Consider the following 15726-nt stretch of genomic DNA (forward strand, 5'->3'; position numbering starts at 1 on the left):
AATTGCAAAATGATATACGCTATTGTTAATAGTCGCTTTATAAGTCATTTGTCTTTTAATGCGGCGTTTATTTGCACGCGTTAGTTTCGGTAGATACTGTAGGGAAGTCGTTACTGTGTTATCTCACATAATCACATTGCGTATAGCTACACCCAAATACTAGAAATTGCAAATTTTATATCGTAAAAAACCGTCTAGCATCTAAACTTAGCCTAGCATTTAAACTAGTTTTTGTTTTCTGCCGAAACATGTTTCAAATTGACCAATTAGTGCAAATTCGTGAAATATTAAAATCATCAGTTTTATTAAAACATTTTAAATTTAAAAATGAATTTATTTTCTGAACAACAATTAAAAATGTTTAACCCTATGACGCAAACCATATTAATACTTTTCAACATTCTTAATTGTCGAGCTAATTTTTTCAAGAATTTTAGAGTTCGTTAGTGAGATACTCACTTAATATTTTTTTATCATAATTAATAATTATATATAAAAAATAAGCACGATAAAATATTTAGAGAAGTAGAGAAAAATGATAGAAGATAGATAAGAAATTGATAGTCAGGGCTATATATATTTGCACACACAGATAGTGGGTAGAATGTATTAGCGCCTTAACATTGTAATAACACCTTTTTTGTAACTACATACATACATTCTTGTAAATAGTTAAATGTAATTTGAATTTGAATTTAAATTTGAGAGGAACCTACGTCATAACATTTCAGTATTAAAAGTAAATTTTAAGTTGAAGAGAACCTCAAAAAATTTATGTTCATTTAAAATAGCTGGTGCAAAAGTGCCGTTGTTCATGGTGCTTTACTTGAGAACATTTTTCCTATTATCGTATTAAAATTGCTTAATGTTTCATGATTACGGAGAATTAACTCACAGAACACAATCAATTGTTCTTTTCACCAAAGAATACTTACTACGAAATGGACCTTGATCTAAAAAATATTATAGAGACACTAAATTTTCTAACGGTATAAGTGCAATTCGAAAACGATTTCATCACTTTTCGTAACGTTGTTCATTGATAAAAATTGTTCAGTGTCAGCAAGGTTTACGCAGAAAGCATTAAAACTTTTAACAGCAGTAAATAATGACATAATATTTTTCGGATGTTCCATATCTCCGCTGAGGTCATCTTTAGGGCCGGCGCCCACTGCCGGCACGGCGTGGCATGGCAGGGCAGAGGATTTTATTACTAATGAAGTTATTTTGAATCTTATTTCAATCAGTTTAGAATTCAAGTTACTTTATTTCGATGCCACGATGCCGCGACGTATCGCAGGATGCTGCAGCATGACGCGGCACGCCGCAGGATGCGGCGGCATGACGTGTCTTGCTTTGGGGTCGAGGAATTATGATTGCTAGCTAGTTGAAATAAGGTTGAAACTTATGCAGCATTAGTGGGGCTTTTAGCAGGATGCCACGGCATGCCGCGGGATGCCATTGCACGCCGCGGGATGCTCTGCCGTGCCATGCCGTGCCGTGCCGGCAGTGGGCGCCGGCCCTTAAATGTCTAGATTTTATGGTAGGTATAAAAAATAGCACTATCAATCCAGTAATGCAGATAGTGTAACTTATTATGGTTAATTCTGATAACATATACGAATAAATTTAATTTATACAATTATTATTCAACAATTATGTATCAGAAATATTAAAGAGAGATATTATGATTTTTTTATCACATAGGTATATTATTATACACAGATTGGAATGACAAACCTACATAATATACTTATTACTTATTAGGAACCTTAAAGCATTATCTTAGATACCTACTGATATTATAAAGCTTAAGAGTTTGTTTGTTTATTTGAACGCGCTAATCTCAGGTCCGATTTGAAAAAATCTTTCGGTGTTAAGATAGCCCTTTCATCGAGGAAGGCTATACAATATACATATATCATCCCGAAAAGACCAACAGGAGCGGAGCCTCGCGGGTGAGACCGCGGAGCGCTTCTAGTAAGGAATAATATTTTTTATGGAACTATTTCTGGGTCTTTTACGCTAATATTACGCAGATTTAACATTCCTTCGGAGATTATTTTACGATAACTAAATTCGTACCAAACGTCGTTTTATCACGTTTCCTTAATTTGCCTAACACAGTTAGCTCGCGTCAAAATAAACTCAATTTAATTTAACACAAATAGGTGTATGTAGTGACATTCTTTATTGCTTTTTTTTTCATGAGTCAGGATGGTGAAAGACCTATAAGTACATTGAATACTAGGTATTATATACTATTTAATTATATGCATAAAATTTATAATATTGTTTTTTTTATATATTTTTTATCATTCTATTTAAAAACCTATATTTCTTTCTTCAATATTATTAGGTATTTTTCCTGAGTCCGAGGCCCGAGCATCTTAAAATTGGTTTTAATTGTGTGTTTTTATGTCTAATCGGTCAAGGTGTAACGCAACGGTAAAAAGAAAAAGCAGAGATCGGATTTTCTATACTTTATTATTGTCACGCTTCTTTTGTTGACCTAGGAAAATTGTCCACTTATCAGGGCAAAATTACGGATAGCTGGGTATTTAGGTAAACAATGTACTTATATTAAAAAATCTAAAAGAATACCTACCATCCAATATCTACGTTGATTATAATTGTTTAGGTTTTGTTTACCTTTCTAATAATAAAATCTATGAATGTCATAATACAACACATTATTCCAACAATGTTTAATTTTCACCATAGCTTCACGAATCATGATAATGATTAAAAATTGATCTGCATAAAAAAATATATATGTCCGGCACTGGTTTTAATTTGATTCCCATCGTTAATTCAAAAATAAATAGGTACTTAGTAATATAATAACTTTCTATCACCTGTTATAATAACAAACAGATGGTAACTAGGTACCTATTTAATTATTTTCAATGCCATAAGAGCGATTATCGCTATTTACATTGCTATTCCAAAGAGTAATTTTTTCAGAATTAATTGTTAACTTTAGCTGCCTGCGAAAATGTTTAGGTAAGGTACCTATATAGATATTCACACAACTAAATAGGATAGGTAGGTAAATGGTAATGGTTTTCACTTTTAATTTTAGTCCATTTTCATTTCACTTTACGTACGGTTGGACATATTGACGTGTATTTAAGACCTAAATTTACATTCCTACTGATATAAGTTCAGTGAACTTTTCTATTATCATACCACGAAACCCTTGACAGTGCGTTGTGAGTTGTCATTCAAATTTCATGGGCTTAGTACTTAGTTAAAGGCTTATTGTAATAAGCCTTACAGGCGTAGTGTAATAAGCCTTAGTTCACTTTTATAATCTCAAGGTCTAATTTATTGGGTAAAGAATAAAGACATAGATATGGCAAAGATAATAATTTTCTCAATAAATATTTCATATAGGTTTAATATGAATAAAAGTGGGATAGGTTGTTTTATCTCTTACAACTTCATTTTTATAAGATAACTAGGTTTCCGCCCACGGCTTCGCCCGTTTTGTCTAAAACATAATAAATTATATACTAAAACCTTCCTCTTGAATCACTCTATCTATTAAAAAAACCGAATCAAAATCCGTTACGTCGTTTTAAAGATTTAAGCATACAAAGGGACATAGGGACAGAGAAAGCGACTTTGTTTTATACTATGTAGTGATAATGGATCGTTTATATCGTGATTTTTTTCTATAACCTAAATAAATGCACCTTCCTTTATAATTTTTACATATAGTTGGGTCGGCTAAGATCGGACGTATTTGCCGAAAATTTTATACGTACTGTATTTTTTATTTTATTTCTCATGATTCGATGTCGTTTTTCTGTTGCGGTCAACTGTAAATTGATGACAAAAAAATATTGTTTAACCCCTAATTTTTTGGTTTGCGTAGATGCTTTCTATCTAAGCAAATTAAGAGCCTAAAAAGTAGACTTTTTTCGACTTACCATAGTGAAGAAAATAACAGTTCGGCCGAAGATCGGACTATGTAGTATCTTCACTTCTATGCGTTTAATAATAAAGTTCACATTAGGAAACCATCTGGACTTACGTCCATACATTGAGCATCAATGATCAGGGTCAGGAAATTCCTCAAAAAATTTGACAAAGAAGTTTGCCTGGCCGGCCGCAAAGTGAAGAGATGGGCAGAACAAAATGGCGGATCTAGTAGTGTTGGCAGCAGTAGAGAATATTGCCTAGTTTGCAAGTTATTCCATGCATCCGATCTTATGTCACATCCGATCTTAGGCGACCCAACCTTATCTGAGTTTATTATTTGGTTCAAAATCATTTATTAAACTAATCTATTAACCAATAAGCAATAACAAATTATCTTTAGCTAGGTAAAGATAGTTTTAATAAAAAATAACGTTGGTAAATTAATAAAATTGCCGTAAAGTAGTTATTATAGAGTATGTAGTTAACTTAGTAGGTAGATATTTTGTGCGACGATAAAAGTTGATCAAGTACCTAACTATAGGTACCGCTTTTATTCCTACGTATGGGAAACTGTGGGAAACCACGGGCATTTGTATCGTAGCTAATAAGTACAATTTTATTTTTATATAGCTACTAGCTATGTAAAAATAAAATTGAGATTCGTGCTCAAAGGACATGAATTATAAAGGTCAAGAGAATAAAGTCACTCCTTAGACAAATACCCGCGAAGGCTTTCGTAAAAATCCTTGAAACGAAGGTTATGTGAAAAATTAACGCAATACAAGGAAAATCTATTATAATCGATTATGAAACAGTCATCCTATCGTATCTAATACAATTTACTTTACTTTATTATATAGGTACTTGTGTTATACTTTTTCATCTGTATTCACTTACATTTTTTGATAAAATTAACTAGATAGCCGCTAGTTTTAATATTTTGTGGATATTTTCATTTTCCATCCTCTTAGATAGTTTTTCTATAACAATAACCACTTACAAAATGGTGTGAAGTGTAGTCCCATGTCCCCAAGTGGGGTAAGGGGCAGATGCATTATGCATACATCTGTTTCACTGATCGATTTTCTTTAGGGACAAGTAGGTGATCAGCCTTCTGTGTCCTGCCAGACCGAGACATTTTTTTTTTCTTCGTCTCCACCGGGAATCGAACCCAGGACCCCTCGGTTCTACGCTCACGCGTCAACCACTATACCAAGGAGGCGGTCACTTACTTACAAAATGGACTAGGCATGAAATTAAAGAAATCTGTATTTTTAAAATATACTTTATATTAAAATATAATAATACAATAATATTTCTTTTCGGAAAATACAGTTTTACTTTCAACACTTAAACTTATGCAAAACATCTTATACAAGAATTGGCAAAAACATCAAATACTTAAATTAGTTAACAATAAAATGTATTAGATATTTTAAGAAAAAAATATTTACTAATTAGAGTAAATATAATAATATGAGATCATTAATATTCAGGTACACACGAATTCACGTTAGAAGGATCCATGCAAACATTTTTTGAAGTGTCAATAGAACATTAGTATAGGAACATAGTTTAATGTTTATGAATTTATGGGGACTTGTGGATTTAAAACCTGGTATTTAAGGTGATTTAATTTATATTTAATTATGTTCTACAAACTATTATTTTCTAAAAAAAATGAAAATATTCTGATAAAAAATGCAAATTGCAAGAATCCCAAAAAAAATTAATAAATATAATTGTTAAATTATGACTAGACTTAATACCAAAGGGTAAAATATAAAATTAATTTATCTTTGCATGTTAAGAGCTCATACAGAAAACATTTCATATTCTAGTTATCAATCTTAATAACATCTTTAATTTCGTCAAAAACAGACGAATCAGTAAATGCAATTATTCCAAATTCATTGCAATATTCTTGAGTATCCATGTTTTGTGGGTTGTTATATTTCAACTGTGTATGATTTTTGTAGCAAACAACATCACCACCTTTGGCACAAATAATGCTATGTGGGGCACATGTGTCCCAGCGGAAAGTTGTCCCTTTTGATACAATGTATGCACTCGCCTCACCTGGAATTAATTTATATATTATACATATACATAAGGAATTAATTGTCGGTATATTAACAAGAACTTTATTATATTATACATATTTATTATATAATCTACATGTTGCCAATACAAGATCAGCAAACTAAGTTAGCTGTAGTAGAAAAAAATGACTCTCAGTGATGTTCTAAATTGTTCGGATATATTTAAAACAACTTGTGAATTAGTTTTATTAGAGACTCAACACTACATTTCAGTAGATAGATACTTTCTCACTATAGAGTTTATATATGTTTGCAGTATGTATGTGATTGTCCTGTAAAAACTACTTTACTGTTTTGTATTCAATATTATTTTATTTACCTAACGCAACCTTCAACAACTTATGTCCTGCTCCAGGCACAGATTGTACTTCCCATCCAATGTTTTTGAATTTTTCTATTACCTCCTCATTCTCAGCACTACTCATGAGAATAACCTTCTTTTCACTACCTGTGCTTTCATGGGAAGATAATTGTGTATCTCCATATTTAACACCCCAAACAATTCTTCCTTTCCCACTGTAAATATAAATTTTATTAAACAGATGAAAAATAAATCATTGAATGTTGAAAAATCTGTAAATTAGTAAAAAACCATAAGCTTTTAAACTGATCATGCTGCATACTTTCAAACTGCCAAATATGTATGTAAAAATGTGCTTTTTTTTAAATAATAACAAATACTTGGAACAACTTAAATAAAATATCAAAACAATTAAAGAAATCTTACTTATCATAAAATGGTTGATTGATAACTCCAACAACTGGTTGACCTGTAGACTTCAAATAAGCTCCAATAAGAACAGTGACACAAGGCAGACCGTGCCCAGGCTTTGCTTCACCTCGAACACCAGAAATGAATTCAGCTGTTCCATCTGAAATTGATCATACAAAAACATGATAAGGGCTTTTTTATACACACATAGTAGGTACATAAAGACTGACGACTGACTGAAGTATACGCTCACCAATAGGATCTATCCATATTCCCAAGTCAGAATAATCTATATTTGGAATGTCTGGAAGTGTTTCTCCATAATTCACTTGCTCAACATCACTATGGGCAGCTTCAGCCATACATTTAGCGGTATCGATTGGTAGTATTTTGCTAAGTAAATCGCTCGTTTCCTCAGAATTCTCCTGTAATGCTATTGAAATGCCGCCGATCTCAGAACATTCTTCACCTCGTACCTCACCCTTTAATTCTGGTATTCGTGACACTATAAACTCTTTAGCAGATTCTTGCGCTAATACATCAGCAATAGTTTTAAAATCTTTATCAAAACGCGGATTAGCTTCATTATCGCCCTTTTCAGCTACCAATATTGATTCACCAGTGTTACAGCAGGATCGAGCTATACGAGCGGCTTTTTCCGAGGCGTAAATTAAAGTTTCTAAAATATTTGTCATTTTTCTTGATCTTTTTCTACAGCTTATAATTAAAAACCCTGAAAACACTGAATTAAATTGATAAAAATTTAAATTAAATTTGAAGTTTTGTTTTTAAACAAAATGTCAAAAGAAAAGCAGAGGCTCATTGTGATACAGCATTGTCAACTGTCACTTATTATTAAAGATAATAATTATAAATTACAGATATAAATTTTAAAATTTTGCGTGGTCTTGCAGGACGCAGGTGCATGTGCATAACTAAAAAAAATTCAGATTCCTGACCCTGCCGTATAATGTAATATCAAATATGTAATATTATTAGGTTTCCTTTCTCTTCCACTTAATTTGAATATGGACGGACAGTCTTTCTTAGCGTGAAAAAGAAAACGTGAACTACCGAATAATACTGTAAGAGCGCGGCTACTAGATCCTCTCAGAGGAGCTGACGCTTAAATAATATACTGTATACATATTTGTATTTTACAATGTTCTTAAAAATAATACTCAGATATTATTATCATCAATTTATTACACAAATTTCTTTAATCACTAGAACTCTCTGAATCTGAACTTTTGCTTCGTTTCTTTTTCTTCTTTTTACTCTTTTTTTCTTTGTGACTCTTTTTCTTCTTCTCTTTTTCTTTTTCCTGTTAAAAGTAAGGTTTAGATATTAGTACTTACTTATTTAAGACAACTTACAAAACAGCTACACCATTACATGCTTGCAGATATAAAAATTTTTACAAATAGATAGCCGAGTGTTGTTTTAATCACAAGTTGCCACAGGCCACAGCTTGTTAACGGACAATAAAAAATAGATGTTTTATTACATAAAATTACTATTTCGATTATAACCAAAATAAATTGTAATATTGAAAAAAACATATTTCAGTTTAAAACTACAAACTACATTAAAAATAAAATTCATTATAACATAAATATTTTAATTCATCAAAATAAGTAGGGAATATAAAATATAACTATTAATCCACATTTTTTATCAAATACTACAAACATATCCCATACATAAAAAATTTATATCTGATGAATCTATCTAAAGGCAAAAGATTAAAAATTACGTGTTAATAAATGACTTTAAATTACGGATATTTTCCTGTGCGCACTAATAAACGCAACCACTACCATCAGCCAGACAGCCCAGACTCTAACCGAAATAGCAAGAGAAACAGTATATAAAAAAACCCAACTATACTAAAATGACTTTTTTTAAAACATTACTAGCTCCCGTACCATAATATTATAAGGTTATATTTTCTAATGTCTACACATTTTGAGTATATGTACATAATATTTTTAAATATTTCTAGGAATAATACCTTTTTTATTGGAAGAACAGCTGGGATTTGTATTTGTGGTGCACAACCTTCTACTCTTAATGAGGCTGTAACTTCATCTAATTTGCTCATTTCAGCATTTGGTGCTTTATATTGCTCACAATGGTCCACTCTTATTGTGCGTCCTAAAATCTAAATATAGTATATATATCTTAATTTATATAAATCTCGTGTCACAATGTTTGTCCTCAATGGACTCCTAAACCACTTAACCGATTATAATAAAATTCGCACACCATGTGCAGTTCGATCCAACTTGAGAGATAGGATAGTTTAAACATGTAGGTACCATGGGCGAAGCCAGGGCGGACCGCTAGTTTAGTTATAAAGCAAAATTATATCATTTGACATAGTAGTCCAATTCGAGAATTCATCTAGTCATCTGTTTCCTCCTTTCTGTTGAATTGACAGAATGAGGCACTATGACAGGAACATCTATCAAAACACTAATAGTTTGCAATCAAATAAAATTGATAATTAAAAGCTAGGCAATACCACACCCTGGACACTCCACACAAAATTATCGTTTTGACAGTCAAACTGTAGAGACTGCAAATGTGTGTGTTAACGCTTTATGGTTGGCACATTTTTGACTAGCGTAAAAAAAAATTCGCGTTTTTCTGATGAAATACATCCGTAAACAGGACAATCAGGGGCGTAGCTACCGCCGTATCTGCCGTATCAATTATACGGGGCCCCCGCGCCAAGGGGGCCCCCAACATGCGCTTTTGTGAGAAATCTTTACCCTTCCTAAGGGCCCCCAAACAAATTTTTATACAGGGCCCCGCCAAGGCACGCTACGCTTCTGAGGACAATATCTAACCATTTTCTACGAAAAACGATAATCACAAATCCAAAATAATAAAATTTAAGTCAATTTGATTAATGTTGTCAATCTTCGTTGCGTATCGTCCCAGTAGAAAAATATGGACCATTTTTATACTGATCGTGCGGGGGTGAGGTAAGTGTTTAATTTTGGCGGGAGGCGGAGTGTCCGTTCTGTAGTGTTTAGCTACTATTATGTATTCTGTGGCAATACCTTAATTCCATTGAGGTTATCAACTGCAAGTATTGTTGATCTCTGATCTTCATAACATATGAAGGCAAACCCTCTTGATTTACCAGTTGCTTTGTCTCTTACTAAATTAATGTTTACAATCTCTCCATACCTAAAAATAATAAAAAAAACCTATAAATGTAACACAGTATGTCGTTTTGATTATCTGACTGGTTATATTAAAGTAAATAAAACTTACTGAGAAAAAACACAAATAATATCTCCTTCAGTCAAGTCATATGGAAGACCGCCAACAAAAACCCATGCACTGTCTTTATACTGGTCGTGCCATGAACTCTTCGAATTCCCAGAAAGTTCACGTTCACTAAGCTTTAAAACGTTTTTCACATTTCTGAAATAAAGGAAACAAAATGCAAAACATTTTTGGAATAAGTAATTAAACAGTGAATAAATAAAATTTATACTCAATGCTCACGTCATAGGATTCATTTTCGTTAAATTTCAAGGAATTTACTTGCAATTGACCATATTATTATTTACTTCGTCACATGCCTGTAAAAATGCAGTCGCCAGCCGCTATGTTTACAAATTGTAAATTGACTTTGATTTTTGAAGTTTGATCTTTGACCTACGAGTTTGACAATTGACTTGAATATACAGACTACAGTTGACATATTGCGAGCACAGCTACAGATTATTATTACTATAATGCCGGTCACTCATAATAAATATTGCACGAATACGAAACCAAAAAATAAAGGACGACCATAGAGTAACTTATATAGGATAGGACGACTTACATAATGGTTGAGTGCTATCGTGCGAAGTGCGTTTCTCTAGGGATTTTTTTCATATTTTTACGAATAAACGTGGTGAAATGTGCAATTCGATCTTGCAAGAACGATACTAGAAAAAACACAAAATTGAAATCCAGTATCACATTTCATCGGTAAATCGATTGTTGTATTTATTTTTATGAAAATAAATCTAGCATCGCGGGGGTGAAGGGGAAGTGGGACGCGGACACGAGCAGGCTCGCTCGCGCACCCTTCGCGCGCCTTACTGCCGCCACGTGATCGTAGTGATGTGACTTGACCAACGCTGTACTCGATAGTTTACAAGAACTATATTTTAAAATATTATTTATTTAACTTTAATAATAAAACTCTTTTAAAAATGTATTAAAAATAATTTTGTGGTGTGTTTTGTATCATACACTTTCTAATATTATGAATGCGAATGCATTATAGTGTAAATGAAAAGTATGTAATGTTACGATATATGGACCGCTAAATTGATTTTGAATATTTTGGTAGGTATAGGATGGATAAAATTAAATAAAAAATTATTAGTATTATTTATTAGTTATTTCATTTTAAATTATGAATTATTTCTCATTTTAAAACATTATTATTATTGTTCCATTTATTATTGAAAAAAATAGCACTAAACTCAATCTTTTATTTTATTAATTTTAATATTTAAGAAGTCCATACGTTTTTCTGATATTCCAATTAAACATATTTTTTTAAAGTACTTACTTATTAATACAAAAAATATTCAAATGGAATAAACACACTTTATTCACTTGGTAAACAAATTTAAAATTACATATTTATACTTTATTCATACATTTCTCCTTTAATAACATATTGAACATAAAATTTACATATGATACATATTTATTTACATAACTTATCGATAGCTCATCACGCAATTGATATCTACCCATCCCTATTTGTCACACACACATCTATATAGTATCTATAGCTCATCTGCCTACGACGCGGACGTAGACCTCTGAATAACGATCATATGGAACTGCCATATGCATGTACTTTTCCTGCATACCTAAGTAAACAAATCGGGGAACAAACATGGCGGGCTAGGGACGTTCACTTGTTCGTCTAGTCGATAATATTGTATCGATTGATGATAGAGTTAAGAATGGGTAATTCAGGTAATAAGAATTTTGTCTTTTTGAATGATAAGTATGCAGTAGGTGCTTACCTAGTAAGAGGTACTTCTTTCAACAAAATAAAAAAAGATAACTACTTCTATCGGGCAATCGTTACTCGGTAATTCGTGATTCGGATTAACCATTTTGCAATTGTACCTACCTACTAGGGATAGCTGTAGTGTGTAATCAATACATTTTGATATTTTCGTTCTGCAGTTTTATATGAAACAGCTGATTTTTTTCGCGATTGACAGGGTTTTCTTTATATACCTATGTATCCACACTAATCCTATCCTATCATACTTCCTACTAATATTATAAATGCGAAAGTTTGTGAAGATGGATGTGTAAGTTTGTTACTCTTTCACGCAAATACTACTGAACCGATCACAATGAAATTTAGCACACATATTGAGGGTAACTTGAATTAACACATAAGATAGGTTTTATAATATTATAAATGCGAAAGTGTGTATGTATGTATATTCCGTTTTCACGCTAAAACGGATAAGCCAATTTTGATGAAATTTAACATCGGGTTTTATTTGACTATGGAGCCATCCATAGGGTACTTTATTTATTTATTTATAAGCTTTATTGCACACAAACAGAAAATACAAATTTTACTTAATAGGACATAATTTAGTCAAAAGGCGGCTTTATTGCTCCAAGCAATTTCTTCCAAGCAACCCATTCGATCATAAGAGCATTCTTTACCCGCGACTTCGTTCGCATGTACGAAAATAAAAAAGAGCAGAGCCGCTGGCTAAAATACATGTGAGTGACTCAAGCAGATGTTCAAGGGCAAGTATAGTTAAATAACAAACACAATTTTTCATAAAATAATTTATTTAAGTTATAGTGGTTACTATATAATATGTTTAGGTACATGCGACAATAGTCTCAGATGCGGCATATGAGCTTGGCCATATACAGTGTGGAAATTTGTTGACGGACCACTTCATTTAAACATTTAATTTTCTTTTTCTGTTTCTCCACTTTTTCTTCTATTTTTTTTTAATTCTTCGAGTGCTGAAGCCTAAAACATTAAATAAATTTTAATTATTGATAACAGTTCTCATAATTATACACATGAATCTCAGCATGTATGACTAAGACTATGAAAAAGTTACGTATTGAAGTTCCCTTTTTTTAAACAAGAATTATTTCATATAGGTTTTCTATTCAAGAACTGCTCTTACCAATTCAAGATCCTTGGCATCTTGTGGATGTGGATAACAGCATGATGGTTGATCAGTAGTATTTCATATGTCAATTAAAGCAAATTGAGATGGATGGTCTGCCTGAAAGAGATAAAAATGTTACATTAGATATGGTCCCAAGTAATAATAAATAGATTGCTACAGAAAAATGGACTCAATGTTTGGTAAATTGTAAAACTTTTAGTATTTTTTTTTTATTAAAATAATTTATTGAACAAACATAGTGTATTATATACTTATGGAAAGTGTAGCTTTCCAACAACGAAAGAATTAAAAAAATTGGACCAGTAGTTTTGAGGTCTTTTTGTGCATACACAATCAAATCTTTCCTTTTTACAATATTAAGTACTAGCAATGCCCTGCGGTTTCACCCGCATAGATAGCGATATCTTTACAGTGAAAAGTCTACTATAGGTCGGACATGAAAATCACCTTTACCCCGTCCCGCACTACGGCCTTTTTTTTTTGTTTTAGTGGGGAAATCTTTCATAGATACCCACGGCCTCCAGGGGAGGGGCCGTGGGTTAAGTCGGATTCCTACCGACCAAAACCCCACTGTGTTCCGTCAAGACGCATATTGGTAGAATTCCTCCGTGACCCCCGGGCCCCGCACTACGGCCTGCTCGAACAGTATACCTACTATTTTCTGTAGATTGACACTTTTAAATTCGTTATATCTTTTGAATGGAATATCCAATTCTTTTCATTTAAAAAGTATTTTGCTGGTATTGAAACAGTCTATAATAAAACATCATTTAATGGGATAAGGATTAATATATGTGTATGGATAACATGGTTTGATTACTGTCGGCACTTCTATTTACTTTGAAAACGTAAAAAAGTTGTTGTAGTAACATAACTACTGAAGATGGACATATGGTATCGCGGACTTTCTTGTAGATATTGATCCATTCTATAATACTGTAGAACATTTTTTTGTTCTATCTTCAATAGATTCCGCAGCGCACGCGATGACAGAAGTTTTATTGAGGATTTTTTTACACCTTGGGTTACATTATTGCATTTTTGGTAAGGATCTCTAATTTTTTTGAAAATGCAATATAGCCTATGTTGCTCAGTAAAGATGCAGCTTTCTAATGGTGAAAGAATTTTTGAAATCGGTCCAGTAGTTTTTGCGTGAAAACCATACATACATACATACATACTTACATACATACTTACAAACTTTTCCTCTTTATAATATTAGTATAGATAGAAAAAGTTTGAGACCATGTAATAAAAGTTTCACTTTAAAAGATTTTAATAATGTAGGTAATATCTTAAAAACTAAAAAATAACTCAGTAGGTTTTAAGTACCAGTCATCACACCACTTGTCTCATGACACTCTAGGTCTCTAGAGCATATAAGTCAAAAAAGATATTGTGAAGCATATAGCAATTAGATTAATCGGTCAACAGTAAGGGGGTACAATTTCAATTACTACCTTGTACCTAAAAAAAACAAACAGGATGAGCTAAATAAAATCTATACTATAATATTATAAAGCTGAAGAGTTTGTTTGTTTGTTTGAACGCGCTAGTCTAGGGAACTACTGGTCCGATTTGAAAAATTCTTTCGGTGTTAGATAGCTCATTCATCGAGGAAGGCTATAGGGTATATAATATATATCACCACGCTTCGACCAACAGTATTGGAGCCACGGGGGTGAAACCGCGCGGAGCAGCTAGTTGTTTAATAAAAAGATTGATGAATTATTTACCTTTGCAAATACTGTTGGGATAGCATCATCTCTCAATCAAACAATGTTTAAAGTCTTATTAAATGCGCTCTCTTCAAAGTGCAATGAGCACACATTAATGTTTTTAGTTCCTGGCCGGATATTTTCTATGCCAATCTTTTCCAACCATGCCTTTCGCCGGGATTCGTTACTTGGTAAACTAAAACGAGAAAATATACAACAACATATAACTTCGCACGTAATTAATAAACAAATTAATAATTTATCGATAAGGTGTTTATGCGATGATGTTCGACACTAGCACTCATGTTTATGTTTTCGATGCAAATGAAATAAGGAGAATATTGCGGGTTTCTACAGCTCATAATAACTAAGATGATTAAATGTAAAATGATTAAAAGATTTCTTTACACTTGATAATAAATACACTTTAATATAAGCAACAATTTAACAAAATGTTAGCCACTTACCCTTGAAAGGTTAGATTCGGCCTGTTTTTGCTTTGGCATAGGCCACAACCTACTATAGAACACTTCATGGTACCTATTATTAATTTCAATTATACTTATTACACTAGATTATGGTCGAAAAACACTGGAAAATCATAAAAATTTCACAATGACATCTTCTCACATGTAAACAAAACCGGATACTAAGATGGCGTCCGTGGCAGCAAAGCTACATCGATGCCAATGAAGAGGGCGCTAATAAAAAGAGTGTTGATGCTTTTTCTAAGGTAAAACCACTGTTGTGAGAAAGAGATGGGTATATCATTATTATTTCCGCGTCAAATTGAACAATTACGGCAGTTCCATAGGATTCTTTGTTCTGAGACGTAGACAGAGAATCCAATAGACACCAGCAGTGCGTGTCGCAGAAAGAGATAAAAAAGAATACATCACAATATTTAGGGTTACCGTGTGAGGGAAAATTTACCCTGCAATTTGTAAGATACAAATCTCTCAATATTCACATAACATAAGTGGATATAGGTCTACCAGAATCTGATGGCATATTTATATTTAAGAAATAAAAGATTTTTATGTGGC

General features: G+C 32.4%; 2 protein-coding genes and 1 long non-coding RNA gene across 3 annotated transcripts; all 3 read right to left on the reverse strand.

Annotated features, from left to right (window-relative positions):
• Window positions 1-5226: 5226 nt before the first annotated feature.
• On the reverse strand, window positions 5227-7798 carry Ipp (inositol polyphosphate 1-phosphatase). Its single transcript, XM_089699743.1, has 4 exons — window positions 6998-7798; window positions 6760-6904; window positions 6352-6548; window positions 5227-6009 (listed from the first exon to the last, which is right to left on the reverse strand). The coding sequence occupies exons 1-4, from the start codon at window positions 7437-7439 to the stop codon at window positions 5768-5770; spliced, it is 1026 nt and encodes a 341-aa protein (XP_089555869.1). The 5' UTR covers window positions 7440-7798; the 3' UTR covers window positions 5227-5767.
• Window positions 7799-7932: 134 nt separating this feature from the next.
• LOC149485052 (RNA-binding motif protein, X-linked 2) lies at window positions 7933-10427 on the reverse strand. Its single transcript, XM_089699744.1, has 5 exons — window positions 10270-10427; window positions 10033-10185; window positions 9816-9945; window positions 8759-8908; window positions 7933-8068 (listed from the first exon to the last, which is right to left on the reverse strand). Exons 1-5 carry the CDS (start codon window positions 10281-10283, stop codon window positions 7964-7966), a joined length of 552 nt encoding a protein of 183 aa, XP_089555870.1. The 5' UTR covers window positions 10284-10427; the 3' UTR covers window positions 7933-7963.
• Window positions 10428-12676: 2249 nt separating this feature from the next.
• LOC149485053 (uncharacterized) lies at window positions 12677-15505 on the reverse strand. Its single transcript, XR_016316174.1, has 4 exons — window positions 15148-15505; window positions 14699-14876; window positions 12957-13058; window positions 12677-12793 (listed from the first exon to the last, which is right to left on the reverse strand). It is a non-coding gene; the product is annotated as an uncharacterized LOC149485053 (long non-coding RNA).
• Window positions 15506-15726: the final 221 nt, after the last annotated feature.

The sequence above is a fragment of the Colias philodice genome, chromosome 10 (assembly GCF_061535455.1).
Source record: "Colias philodice isolate Cphi_HAF_F1 chromosome 10, ilColPhil1 Martin Lab GWU primary, whole genome shotgun sequence".
Taxonomy (NCBI): Eukaryota; Metazoa; Arthropoda; class Insecta; order Lepidoptera; family Pieridae; genus Colias; species Colias philodice.